Source organism: Chlorocebus sabaeus, chromosome 5 (genome assembly GCF_047675955.1).
Source record: "Chlorocebus sabaeus isolate Y175 chromosome 5, mChlSab1.0.hap1, whole genome shotgun sequence".
NCBI classification, from domain to species: domain Eukaryota; kingdom Metazoa; phylum Chordata; class Mammalia; order Primates; family Cercopithecidae; genus Chlorocebus; species Chlorocebus sabaeus.
In genome coordinates this window covers 3,763,408-3,777,261 of record NC_132908.1, presented here as the reverse complement: position 1 = coordinate 3,777,261, position 13,854 = coordinate 3,763,408, and the positions used below count along the sequence as shown (strand labels likewise).

The 13,854-nt window shown below is 43.6% G+C and overlaps 1 protein-coding gene across 1 annotated transcript in view; it reads left to right on the top strand.

The window, feature by feature from the left end:
- CREBBP (CREB binding protein) overlaps positions 1-13,854 on the top strand; it is a 156,745-nt gene that overhangs the window by 79,051 nt on the left and 63,840 nt on the right. The window contains exons 4-5 of the mRNA XM_037989910.2: positions 6,104-6,344; positions 7,630-7,743. Coding sequence (XP_037845838.1) covers positions 6,104-6,344; positions 7,630-7,743 — 355 coding nt within the window. The remainder of the gene's footprint in view (positions 1-6,103; positions 6,345-7,629; positions 7,744-13,854) is intronic.

Below are 13,854 nucleotides of genomic sequence, written 5' to 3'. Positions count from 1 at the left end.
CCAGAGTACTTGAGAATTGCCATTTCTTTATATCTTCATCAATACCAATTAGCAGTTTTAAAATCTTGGCCATATTGATAGATTAAAAATGCCTCATTGTTTTATTTCTATTTCTTTAATGATTAGTAAGAACTTTTTTAAAACAGCTTTTTAAGATATAATTCATGTACCATATAGTCCTTGCTTTAAAGTGTGCAGTTCAGTGGTAGTGTATTGTGTAACCATCACCACAGTCAATTCTGAAACATTTTCTCCACTCCAAAAGGAAACCCAGTACCATTAGCAGTTATTCCCCATTTCCCCTGAACCCCCATCTCCAGCCAACCTTTAATAGGCTGTCTACCCCCATGGCTGTATCTATTCTGGGCATTTCCTAGAAATTGAATCACACAATATGTGGTCTTTTGTGACTGGCTTGACGAAGCATGTTTTCAAAGTTCTCATTGTAGTATGTGTAGTTACTTCCCTTTTTATGGTTGAATAATATTCCATTTTGGATATATACTATGTTTGTTTTTCCCTTCATCACTTGATGGGCATTTGAATTGTATCCATTTTTTTGGCTATTTGTAAAAGGCTGTTGTGAACATTTTTTACAGTTTTTGTGTGAACGTGCATTTTCAGTCCTTTTGGTTGTATACCTAAAATAGGAATTGCAGAGGTCATATGGTAATTTTATGTTTGACCTTTTGAGGAATTGCCAGACTTCTACATCCCACACCAGTGTATGAGGATTCCAAGTTATCCACGTCCTGGCCACCCTGTTGCTATTGGTTAGCATTTGGCTTTTTATTATAGCCATGTGGTGGGTGTGAAGTGGTATCTCACTGTGGTCTTAACTTGCATTTCCCTAATGGCTGATAAGGTTCACCATCTTTTCATGTGCTTATTGGCCATTCATGTATCTTCTTTGGATAAATATATATTCAGAGCTTTCACTCATTTTTTAATTGGGCTATTTGTCTTTTTATTAACTGAGTCGTAAGAGTTTTTAAAATATGTTCTAGATGCAAGTGCTTTATCAGACCTGTGATTTGCAAATATTTTCTCTTTCACTTTCCATTTTCACAGTTCATTATTTTGTAATGGTATCCTTTGAAGCATAAAACTTTCTAATTTTTTATGAAATCATTTTATTTTTCTTTTATCACTTGTGCTTTTGGTGATATACTAAGAAATTGCCTAATCCAAGGTCGTGAAGATTTATTCCTGGTTTTCTTTTATGAATGGTATGATTGTCACTCTTACGTTGAAGTCTTTGCTCCACCTTGAGTTCATTTTTGAGTAGGAGGTAGAGAGGAGTCTGCCTGCCTCCTGCCTGGGCTGTCCAGTGCTTGCGCTCCTCTTCATTGAGAAACGATACCTCTCTCCCTTGTGTTGCCTCGGCACCAAGGTGTAGAACATTTTTGTATTTGTTGTTTCTTTGTATTTTGTGAGGTATCTTGCATTTTCTTTGCCCAACTTTTTAGTGGGATAGTGTCCTTTCTTTATTGAGAGCATTTGCACAAAAGAAAACCAACAAATTTGCTCTCAGTTTTTCACTTTTTAAACTTTATTATGTGTTTACGTTAAGAAGACTTTCTCATCCTCGCGTCCTAAAAGTATTTTAAATTTTTCTCTCCATTTTAATCCATTTTTATTCAATTTAGTCCATATGAAGTGTTTTTTTATTTGTTTGTTTGTTTTTTTAATAGAAGATAAGGATCCAAAGATGCCTCACCACTCTTGAATATAAAGCACCACCTTTAGGAGACAGTCGTCCTCTCTTATCAGGGGTTTCACTTTCTGGGGTTTCTCTTACCAGCAATCCCAAAATAAGTGAGTGTAGTACAATAAGGTGTTCAGAGAGAGAGAGACCACATTCATGAAGCTTTTATTATAGTGTATTGTTATAATGGTTCTATTTCATTATTAGTTATTGTTAATCTTACTATACTTAATTTATAAATTAAACTTTAGCATAGGTGTGTGTGTATAGGACTAATACAGTATATATAGGATTCAGTACTATCTGAAGTTTCATGCACCCATTGGGGTTCTTGGAACCTGTCCCCTGAGGATAAGCGGGGACTTCTGTATGCTAATTTGATGTATACATATGTCTGTTTCTGGACTTATGTAAAGAAATTAGCTTTGTAGTATGTTTCAGTAACTGGCAACATAGAGTGCCCCTTTATTTTTACTGTTTTTCAAAATTTTCTTGGCTCTTAGAAAAACAAAATCACACAAAATGTAGATTACTTTTGGGGCAGCTTCCACGACGATGGCTTTGTTCTGTGCTTTTTTTTTTTTTTTTTTTTTTTTTGAGACGGAGTCTTGCTCTGTCACCCAGGCTGGAGTGCAGTGGCCAGATCTCGGCTCACTGCAAGCTCCGCCTCCCGGGTTCAAGCCATTCTCCTGCCTCAGCCTCCCGAGTAGCTGGGACTACAGGCACCCGCCACCTCGCCCGGCTAGTTTTTTGTAATTTTTAGTAGAGATGGGGTTTCATCGTGTTAGCCAGGATGGTCTCGATCTCCTGACCTCATGATCCGCCCGTCTCGGCCTCCCAAAGTGCTGGGATTGCAGGCTTGAGCCACCGCGCCCGGCCTGTTCTGTGCTTTAAAGGGGGGTTCTGAAGTACTCTCCCTCCATCCTTAGTGCCTGCTTGCCAGTGGGAACTGGGCAGGGAGGTTGGGGAAGTCTGAAGGATGCTTCTGACAGATTTGGGGGCCACCTACAGTTCACATCTAACTCTCATGGCTCATTGAACACCAGTCTGCAAGAGGAGGAAAGTAAGTGTGCCCCTGTATTTGTAACTACTTTGCAAAACTAAGCTAGTCCCAGACAAATATACAGAATTCCATGGGGAGGGCCAGACACAGGGTCATAAGACATTTTCCATTCCACCGTTGACTCAGCTTCACCCTCAGAATGGCTTTTGGGATGCATGTTGTAAACAATATGTAGAGCTCATTAAACTGTACATTTGTCCTCCATCCAGAGGTAGACACATAACAGACCAAGTTTTAAATTTGCCATATAGTTTCCAACCATACCGTTTTGACATATGGTCAGGTGTAGTGCAAAAGACACTATTAAAAATACATGCCAGGCCTCGCATGGTGGCTCACGCCTGTAATCCCAGGCCTTTGGGAGGCTGAGGCGTGCCGGTCACTTGAGGTCAGGAGTTCGAGACCAACTTGGCCAACATGGTGAAACCCCATCTCTACTAAAAATACAAAAAGTAGGCAGGTGTGGTGGACACCTGTAATCCCAGCTACTTGGGAAGCTGAGGCGGGAGAATCGCTTGAATCCGGGAGGCAGAGGTTGCAGTGAGCTGAGATGGCGCCACTGCACTCCAGCCTACGCAACAGAGTGAGACTCCTGTCTCAAAAAATAAATAAATAAATAAATACAAGCCAGCTGGGTGCCACCACACATCTGTGATCCCAGCTACATGGGAGGCTGAAGTGGGAAGATCACTTGAGCCCTGGAAGCCAGCCTGGGCAACATAGCAATACCTTGTCTCTGAAATGTAAAAAAAAAGAATCTTTAAATCCCAAATGAAAAGCAGGGTGTTAATTTTTGGTGAATTAAGAACAGCCTGCTTATAATTTACTTGTAGAGGTAAAATTTTTGCCTAATTTTTATGTAATTTTTTTGGTGATATTTCTGTACTTTAAGAAACAGTGCGAGGACAACTATGTAGTCTCTTCAACAAAGGTAGTGTCAGGAGTAAAGGAATGGAAGACATAATAGATTAAGAACCTTAAGAACAACCAAGTACAGGATGTAGGCCTTCATGGAGTCCTGATTTGTGCAAACCAGCTATAAAAGATGTGTTTTGGACAACTAGAGAAATTAGGATATGACTCAGTATTAGCTGATACCCAAGAAGGATTGTTCTTTTTCTTAGGTTTAATGATGATATCCTTTCCTTTCCATTTTTCTGTATGTTTGAAATTTTCATAAATGTAAAAGAAAGAGACCTAAATGAGGCTCATTTTGTGTTTCTCCCATTCTTCTGTGTCTCCATTCCTGTTGATTTCTGGATGGACCTTCCAATCCACAGGAATAAGCCAGTTGAGCAGTGGACTTAATGCCAGTATTGCATGCTTGCAGGGGCAGTTTAAGGGCTGTTTGCTTACTGAAGCTTTATTTACAATTATAAAAAACAAAGGAGGGGGCCAGGGATACCAGTTTATGCCCCATAACAAGAACTAGTTCAATGAGTGTAAAGTTGTAGAGTAACATGCCGTTCATTCCAAGTCGTCCCAGCCACTGTCTGAGACAGTTTAGTGGTATGGGGCAGAACATGGAAAAACACTAAGCAAAACGTGTGTGTTGCAGGGGAGATACGAGGCTCTATTGATTATGGTTCATACATAAGCATTTATATAGAAAAAGGAAGGGGAAGAAAACTTGTCAACACTTTAATAGTGGACTCCAGGATAATGGGATTTTAATTATTGTTAATTATTTCTGTAGTAGTTCTCTAGCTTTCCAAAATTCCTGCAGTGTATATATATACTTTCATAATCAAGAAAAAATAAACGTAAGGGAAAGACGCTATTTTCTTTTAGGAGTTGATCCCTGCATTCATGGTGTTCTGCTTCTCAGCTAGGATGCTGATTTTGCTTTGGGTCCTTCTCAAACTTCCAAGAATTTTACTACCAAGCCCAGCCACCCAGCTTTTCTACACACTTATTTTCTAGTTCTCATAACGGTAAAACTGAAACAGAACACTCTATAACCTTTTAAAAATGAGCTTTGATTCATTAAAAATTATTTTTATAGTTTCCTCTCTTTGTGAATGTACAGTTTTGATTCATACATTTTTTTAAAAATCAGAGTGGCATACTTTAGGGGAGGTAATGAGGGTTGTGGAAGCAAACTGGAAATATCAGAGTACTAGAGAAAATTGGAAATCTTGGAACTGGTTGATACTGTTGCACATTAGGAACACTTCTCTTATTGCCTAAGTCTTTTTTATTAAGTTTATCTGAAGAATGCTTGTAGTTTATGAAGAATAAGACTCTACGGGTCCCCTTTTCCATTTTCCTTGCTGTTAAACGGTTTGTTTGGTTTGGCTTGTTATTTCAGGCAACTGAAAGCAAACTCTTTCTGTATTTTTAGCAGATCACCAAATCTTTAAAAATTATCAACTGTCTGAGTGGAAATTTTAATGAGAAACAAAGCATAGGACAGGAATGCATTTCCCATTGTACTGAGTGGTTGTATTAAGGCTAAGTGTCATTAGTCTTTAGGAGAGGTAGTGTTTGCTGTGAAATTAAGCTGCAGGCGTTGCCCTTCTAGTCATGTGATAATGAAATCCAAAAGGTAGCTCTGATTCCTTCTGCTACATCAGATGTTTGCGGTACGTTGCAATTGGTCAGGCCTTGGCAATCTTTTTTTTTTTTTTGAAACGGAGTCTCTCTCGCCCAGGCTGGAGTGCAGTGGCGGAGCGATCTCAGCTCACTGCAAGCTCCGCCTCCCAGGTTCACACCATTCTTCTGCCTCAGCCTCCGGAGTAGCTGAGACTACAGGCGCCTGCCACCACGCATGGCTAATTTTTTCTATTTTTTAGTAGAGATGGGGTTTCACCATGTTAGCCAGGATGGTCTCGATCTCCTGACCTCGTGATCCACTCGCCTCGGCCTCCCAAAGTGCTGGGCTTACAGGCGTGAGCCAATGTACTGGCTGGGCCTTGGCAATCTTTTTAATTATGTTGAACCCTATGAAATTGCTAGTGTTTGGCCATTTGGGACATACAGAAGCAGCAGTTTCATATGGTCCAGCTGATATAATACACAGCTTTTCCTGTAGTTGTGTACATCGTAGAGTGAGTTGGGTTTTGGTTGCTACAGTGAAGAGCCAGCCATTGTCTTGCTTGGATGATAATTGTATACAAGTGAACTTGAATCAGCCTTGCTGCTGAGTTGGGTTGATTTCTGTGGTTCTGAATCTTCTTAAAGTCATCAGTGGATTAGAGAACTACACCAGCCTTCTTCTCTCTGTGGTCCGTATTATCCATCAACTTTTGCTTTTGTTTGAGAAATAATTAATGAATATGAGTTGGAACTCTGAGAGGTTAAAGTATTTTTATTATTTTGCTTTATTTTAGTCTCAGATGCAAACATCAGTGGGAATTGTACCCACACAAGCAATTGCAACGGGCCCCACTGCAGATCCTGAAAAACGCAAACTGATACAGCAGCAGCTGGTTCTACTGCTTCATGCTCATAAGTGTCAGAGACGAGAGCAAGCAAACGGAGAGGTTCGGGCCTGCTCGCTCCCACATTGTCGAACCATGAAAAACGTTTTGAATCACATGACGCATTGTCAGGCTGGGAAAGCCTGCCAAGGTAAGTGCTGTTTTTGGAACTCCTAGTGGCAGAGTTCAGGAAGAATTTGTCTTTATTGTTCTTACAGCAGCTGTCTGGTTCATAAGGCTCCGGCAGCCTGACTACTACCTTCCATTTGGTGTGGCAAAACATATTGCGCTCACGTTCCCCACACAATGACAGTCAGGTGCTCCAGGAAGTCTTATCTACTGAAGAGAAAGGCGATTTGGTTTTCTGATACTCTGTGAACTTCTGCTGTTTGAAGCTGTGCCCTGTATTTTGTTCTTTTCCTCCTTCCTCTGTCACGGAAGATGTTGGTCACTTCTTGAGCACTGTCTTTGTTGTGAATGTCTAGATCGTGGTTTTCTTTTGGGCAACGAACGTAGCACATGCATGTGCAGGCACACGCCCTTCCTGCACCCCAGCATCTGTCTTGGTGGCCTGCGGCCTTGCTCCTCTGTCTTGTGTCTTGAGGCAAGTCCAGATGGCAGTGAAGTTGTCCTGGGTGACTGGCAATGACATGGGGAACTATGCACTGTATCATCCCAGGGGAGGTGGTGAACTTCACGTGCCCTCTGTCTCCCCTTTTACTGCAGACACCTCATTTCTACCAAAGGAAGTGTTCCCTGTTAACAGCTGTACTTTCCTTTAATCTTTATTCTCTTTCCTTCTCTTCTTATGCTCATAAACCTTGGGAGAATCTACCCCTGGTCTCCCTGTCTCCCATTGTGACATTTGTGAGTCCCCAGAGTAACCCTGTCGTAACAGAGAAGCAGAGAAGGGTAAGGTTAGACCTTTAGAAGATGAAGCCGGAATAACCAGGGTCAGTTACCCTCTCGAGTACTTGTTCACCAGGTGCCCAGAGTCCCTTTCAGAATCTCTGCAGGCTTCTCATGTGCTTCTCTATCTGTATTTCTTCACTGTAGTGTTTAGGTGGTTTCATCTTGAAACATAATTGTACGTTTTTATTTTAAATAGTTACATCACAGAACTATTATTTGTTCTACCTTTCGTTGCAGTTGTTTGGTATTCCAGGTTGAATAGTTTTTGTTTTGTTTTGTGAGCTGCCCTTAATCACCCATCCTTCATAACATTGCTTTTAGGGGAAGTTTTGTTTGGATTTCTCAACAGTCAACTTACAAACTTTTTGGAAAACAGCCTGTTTGTAAGTTGAGGACTGCCTATACTGTGTTATGGTTACACTTGTTACCATTTTCTTATGGAATCTGGCATTATAATTTAGGTATAATTGAAAGTGTGACGATTTGGATAGAAAAATAACATCTCGTTGTTTTTCTGGTCATAGTTGCCCATTGTGCATCTTCACGACAAATCATCTCTCATTGGAAGAACTGCACACGACATGACTGTCCTGTTTGCCTCCCTTTGAAAAATGCCAGTGACAAGCGAAACCAACAAAGTAAGTGAGCACGGGGGCAGAGAAGCTTGGAGATGAGAATAGAAGTTGTTTCTAAAGAAAATTCAGAGAGTAGGTAGGGAGTGGGCAGGGGTTATGAGCCACGGAGTGCAGGGTGAGGTAGGGCGGACAGTGGCCCAAGGTACAGCGAAGCTCAGAGGGCAGGCAGGCTCTCTGTGTCAGGAACTGCTGTGATGATGTTGGACCCTGACTCACTCACTGCTTCTCCCTCTCCCTGCCCCCTGCATACACGCACTTGAAGCAGCATGGAACAGCAGAGTCACTTTGTTCACTGAGCCAACATGAAGACATGGTATTTCCTGACAGTTACTCCATATGTGAGAATTTAAATTCCATGTCGCTATAATGGCGGTGATGTCTTGGGGAGGGGGAGAGAGGGGGCACGTCTTTTGGAACTAGAAAGCCCTTATCCTGAAGTAAATTTTGAAGGCTCCGTCAGTCAGGCTGGGTCAGTATAAAATCCCACACGAACATTTTTGAGGGTTTCCCTCTGCGTGGATCTATGGTCCCCAGACCTCTTTGTATAACTGACCATTCACTCTGCTTGGCAGTGAGAGCCTCTGCCTAGGGCTGCTGCATCCTGGTCATCCCCGTTGTTTTGCCATTGTCTAGGTTGTCTGTAGCCCTTGGCAAGACTGGTTATGCAGTAGTCCCTGCTTGTTGGGAGGTCTGCCTGGGGCTCTGAGGCTCCCTGCCATTTGTAGGTTTCAGGCAGTAAGAAGGATGAACCTCCCTCCCGTTTTTCAACCCTCTTCCTGTCATTTTAGAGGTAAAACCGTGGTCTTTGGGTGTGTCCTTCAGTTTTGGACAGCTAGGAAGTGCCCTTCAATCTCCTGTCGCCTCTGGCTGGAGGTGCTCCCTTAGCGACCCTTCCAGCACAGCACAGTCTTCCTCATCTTCCTCCATCTCGTCTGCGCCATCTTGCCACCCTCCCCTGTTTTGTGTTTTCTGTGTTCATTCCTCTCATTCTTCTTGATCATCCTTCCTCAAGACCCCGCAGCTGCCTAGAGAATATGTGCTGCTTTTCTTTCTGGTTGTTTCCGAGTGGCCCACGTAAAGATAGAAAAAGTGCTTTGTTCCTAAGAGTACTGTGGAGTGGCGTGCCAGTGACAGCTCCCGTGGTTTTCCTTTTACTGAGTCCAGCCCACCTCCCTCTGGCAACAAGGGAGTAGGCAGCGAGCTGACGCTGACCCTGCTTCATGTAAAGCAGGGTGTCCCCGTCACAGAGAAGAGAAATGCCAGGGTAATGGGGCCTGTTATCTGCCTCCCTACAGAAGAACCACAACGAGTTTCCTTTAAAAACCAGTTTCCTGACCAGGTGCGAGGCGGGCTGATCACTTGAGGTCGGGAGTTCGAGACCAGTCTCTACTAAAAACACAAAATTAGCCGGGCATGGTGGCGCATGCCTGTAATTCCAGCTACTGGGGAGGCTGAGGCAGGAGAATCGCTTGAACCTGTGAGGCGGAGGTTGTGGTGAGCCGAGATCTCGCCAGTGCACTCCAGCCTGGGCAACAAGGGCAAAACTCCATCTCCAAAAAAAAAAAACCACTTACCTAAAAGTCAATTAAATTATTCTTTGATTGACTAAAATTTGAATTAATAAACAATTTCCTTGGACATCTCTTATATAAAGTGACATTCTGGAATCCTGGGTCTTCTAGAACCAGATATTTGGGACAGTTGTTCTAATGGAATAGAGTCTGTTTTTCCTCCCACATTACTGTAAAACTTTTTTCTTTAGTATATTGTGATGGCTAAATTTCTTGTGTTTTAGGGCACATTTCAGTAATAGGCTGTTTAAGTGCCAAAATATTCGTTGTGAAGTTTGTAGTTATACAATATTCCCTGAATAATGAGCTAGAATTTTATTCTTAACTTTTTATTTGAGGGTGTGGCTTTTTGGGGATCTTTTGTTTTTAGTACATACTACCATGACAGTTGTAAACTTTTGTGATTTCTCTTTTTAAGAAACGCTTATGTGGTTTTTGTTTTAAAAGAAAAAAGAAGTGTATGTGGTTTTTTTTTTTTTAACCATCCTTATAACTGCCGGAGTGTTGTGAAAATTGATTGTGTGCCTGCTCTCTCAAGTGGTAAACCACAGGTTTTCTACTAGTCATAATGTAAGATATTACCAGGATGATTTTATAAAGTCACAAGGAAGATTTAGATTAACTTGCTGCAGGGTTTTGGTAGTTTTTTACAAAAGTATGATTGACAGGGTTTCAGCAGTATCCTTGTACATTTTGTTGTTTTTTTCTCTTCTCCCAAAGCAAATTATGCTTATGGTGTGTGAACTCTTGAGTTAAGAACCCGGAGAGGAAAATGTGAATCTGACCCTACTTTGGCTTAAGGTTGGGTTTTTAAGACGATATATATGTTAAAAATAATGTAAGGGTGACCTCCCTCAAAGGACCGAGGTAGAGACAAGTCAGTGCAATCAACATTCTTTTTGAGGAGAATTGGAGTGCACCTGACTACTTTATAGAGAAACGTGAGACTTGGTGGAGCCCAGTGCAAACAAAATAACGAAGGAAGAACATTTCAGACAGTGGGGACAGTATCTGCACAGTGCACAGCTTGTGAGGGCATGCATTTGACTGGACTGGGGTTCCTGTGCAAACAAGGTGAACCGAAAGGTGGACTGTGGTGAGCTCCTGGAAGCCTCAGGGACTCTGCCAAGACCCACCTGTGCTCGCTCTATGGAGACCGCCTTAGGGGCCCCAGGACTCTGCTTTTTAGGCAGTGTTTCCCACAAACCAGTGCTGGTCTTACATGCTGCAGTCTCTAACTTTTGTGATTAATCTCTCTACTGAGAGAACCTTCCAGAATCACCTGTGGAGCTAATCTGAGGTTCTTTGAAATGAAGCCCAGACCATTGATTACCTTTTTGGCCTAGTTGAGTTTTGTTTGGTTGATTGGTTTGTTTTGAGACAGAGTCTTGCTCTGTCACCCAGAATGGCTTGTACTGGCGTAGCCACGTCTCATGGCAGCCTCAACCTCTTGGGCTCAAGCAGTCATTCCACTTCAGCCTCCTGAATACCTGGGACTGCAGGCATCTGCTACCACACCTGGCTAATTTTTGTATTTTTTGTAGAGATGGGGTTTCACCATGTTGCCCAGGCTTGTCTCATACTCCTGAGCTCAAGTGATCTTCCCACCTCGGCCTCCCAAAAGTCCTGGGATTACAGGCGTGAGCCATTGTGCCTAACCTCATTTGATTTTTCCTTGAATAAAGATTCTATAATCACTGATCTCGAATTAACCATCCCTTATAACATTATTCAATTTTTGTTGAATAATTAGGACTTTCCAAGTTATGTACCTTAGGTCAGTCCTGGCATCTGACCTCCAGTAAATTCAGTGCACAGAGTGGCATAGAGGACTGGGCTATGGGGACCCGTGACCGGGTTCCCTTCTTGGGGCTCATGTTGCCTCACTTGTGAAGTTCTGGCTGCTCAAAGTGTAGGCCTCAGGCAAGCCATAGAGGCACTCCCAGGTTGCTTGTAAGCAGTAAAGAAATTGGGGCCCTATTTCAGACCTCTTATATTAAAACCTGCATTTTTACAAAATTCCCGGGTGATTGGTGTGCGCATTAAAATCCGAGATGCACTGCTCTGGATGCCTTGAAAGACCAGGTGTCTGGGCCAGTGCTGATCAGAGGGTTTGAGTCATTCTCTGAGAGAGACCATGGGTTTTCCAACCCAGAGTGCCCCAGGGACTGTCGAAGCAAGTGCACAGGGTCGGCCCCAGAGCCAGCCTAATGCACGCACTGCCCCGGCTGTGTCAGCGATGGCCCCAGCTGCTGCCAGACATCTCCATGAGTGTAGCACCCACTGCTTCACCTGGCAACATGTTCCATCTGTAGGTGCCTCAGATTGTTTAAAACACCTCCTTTCGGCCGGGCTCAGTGGCTCACACCTGTAATCCTTGCACTTTGGGAGGCTGAGGCAGACAGATTGCCTGAGCTCAGGTTCAAGACCAGCCTGAGCAACATAGTGAAACCCCCGTCTCTACTAAAATACAAATAATCAGCTGGATGTGGCGGCTTGTACCTGTAGTCCCAGCTACTCGGTATCCTGAGGCGGGAGGCTGAGGCAGGAGAATCATTTGATGAAACCAGGAGGCAGAGGTTGCAATGAGCCAAGATCGCACCAGTGCACTGCAGCCTGGGCAACAGAGCAAGACTGTGTCTCAAAAAAACAAAAACCAAAAAAAACCTCCTTTCATTATATGGCATCAAGATCTCCCTCCTTTGAACTGCCACTCATCGAATAGCCCATCAGGTGCCCAGTGAGTATGTGTGGAGCAGGCCCTTTGTTCACTTGAGGGCCCTTCGGAGATTTTCACCTCTTTTGACAGACTGTGGTGGGATGGGGAACAACGAGGAGCAGAATCTGAAGGTTGTAGAGAGAATAGTGGCCGTGATTGACCCTGACTTAAGTACCAGAGGGTCGTGGGTGATGTGTTACATCTGAACAACTTTGCTCCTTGATAGCAAGGAGAATGTCGCTGTGCCAGTGTCACTTGGCTTCTGAAGAAAGCCTTTTGCTTGAGGGCTTGTGGCCGTGCCTCATGGGAGGCTGAGTCTCCAGCCCCCACACAATGCCCGCAAGGTACGGTGGTGCCACCAGCAACTTTGTAGAGATGTCTGCAGGTCTGGATAAATTCTTTTTTTTTTTTTTTTTTTTTTTTTTTTTTTGAGACAAAGTCTCACTCTTGTCACCCAGGCTGGAGTGCAGTGGTGCGACCTCAGCTCACTGCAACCTCCGTCTCCCTAGTTCAAGTGATTCCTGCCTCAGTCTCCCGAGTAGCTGGGATTATAGGCACATGCCACCAGGCCTGGCTACTTTATGTATTTTTAGTAGAGATGGAGTTTCACCGTGTTGTCCAAGCTGGTCTTGAACTCCTGACCTCAGGTGATTCCCCCACCTCAGCCTCTCAAAGTGATGGGATTACAGGCGTGAGCCACCTGAATAAATTCTAGCATTGCTTTTTTAGTAGAAATCTAAGTGTGTTGGTATCCTCGGGAAACTGGTTCCAGGACCCCGCAGGTATACTGAAACCAGGCGGACTCAAGCCCCGCAGCTGGCCCTCCCCATACACAAGTTTCGCCTTCCACAAGCACTGTGTTTCTGGCCTGCATTGGGTGGCCCCTCGGCTCACTGTTGTGCTGCTGACTGATCAGCTGTAGCAGCTACTGCCCTGCTTCATGGTGTATCTCCCCCTACCCTGGCAAAGTTTGGGCATTTAATTCGTGTCTGTTTTAACTGAATTTCCAAATGGAGTTCAGTTTTATTAAAAATGATTAGGGGCTGAAGTTGTCTGAGTAACTTGAGTGCTTTGCATCAGCGACATAGACTGTACAGGGAACCTCTTAGTGGAACATTCTTTTTTTCTTTTTTCTTTTTTTCTTTTTTTTTTTTTTTTTTTTTGAGACAGAGTCTCTCTTGCCTAGGCTGGAGTGTAGTGGTGCGATCTCAGCTCACTGCAACTTCCACCTCCCAGGTTCAAGCAATTCTGCTTCAGCCTCCCAAGTAGCTGAGATTACAGGTGCGCACCACCACATCCAGCTAATTTTTGTATTTTTAATAGAGACAGGGTTTCACCATGTTATTAGCCAGGCTGGTCTCGAACTCCTGACCTCAAGTGATCCAAAGTGTTGGTATTTCAGGCGTGAACCACTGCACCTGGCCGCACCCGGCCTCTTAGTGGAACATTCTTTGTGCATGAAGAATGGCAGGTAAGTCCAAGAAAGCCTGCTACAAAACTTGGCCTTTTTTTCATAGGCCATAGGCTCCTTCTTGGCTACATCAGAAGGTGGTGAGGCTGAGGGCACTGGGGAGCTTTAAAGAGGGAAACATCCAGGGCAGGAGTATTACCTGATAGGCCCAGAAGAATCCAGCCGGTGTGTTAGTGCACTGCAGGTGTGTTGTGGCTTCCTGAAAGTTAAAGCTTTATGCTCTAGCAAGGAAAAAAGATGTAAAAATGGCCAAATGAGCACACGGCCTTGACATTGGAAGAGGTAAGGAGCAATAATGTGGAAAGGATAAGTAGAGAAACTTCATTCTTAGGGATGCCAGGTAGATGGAGCAG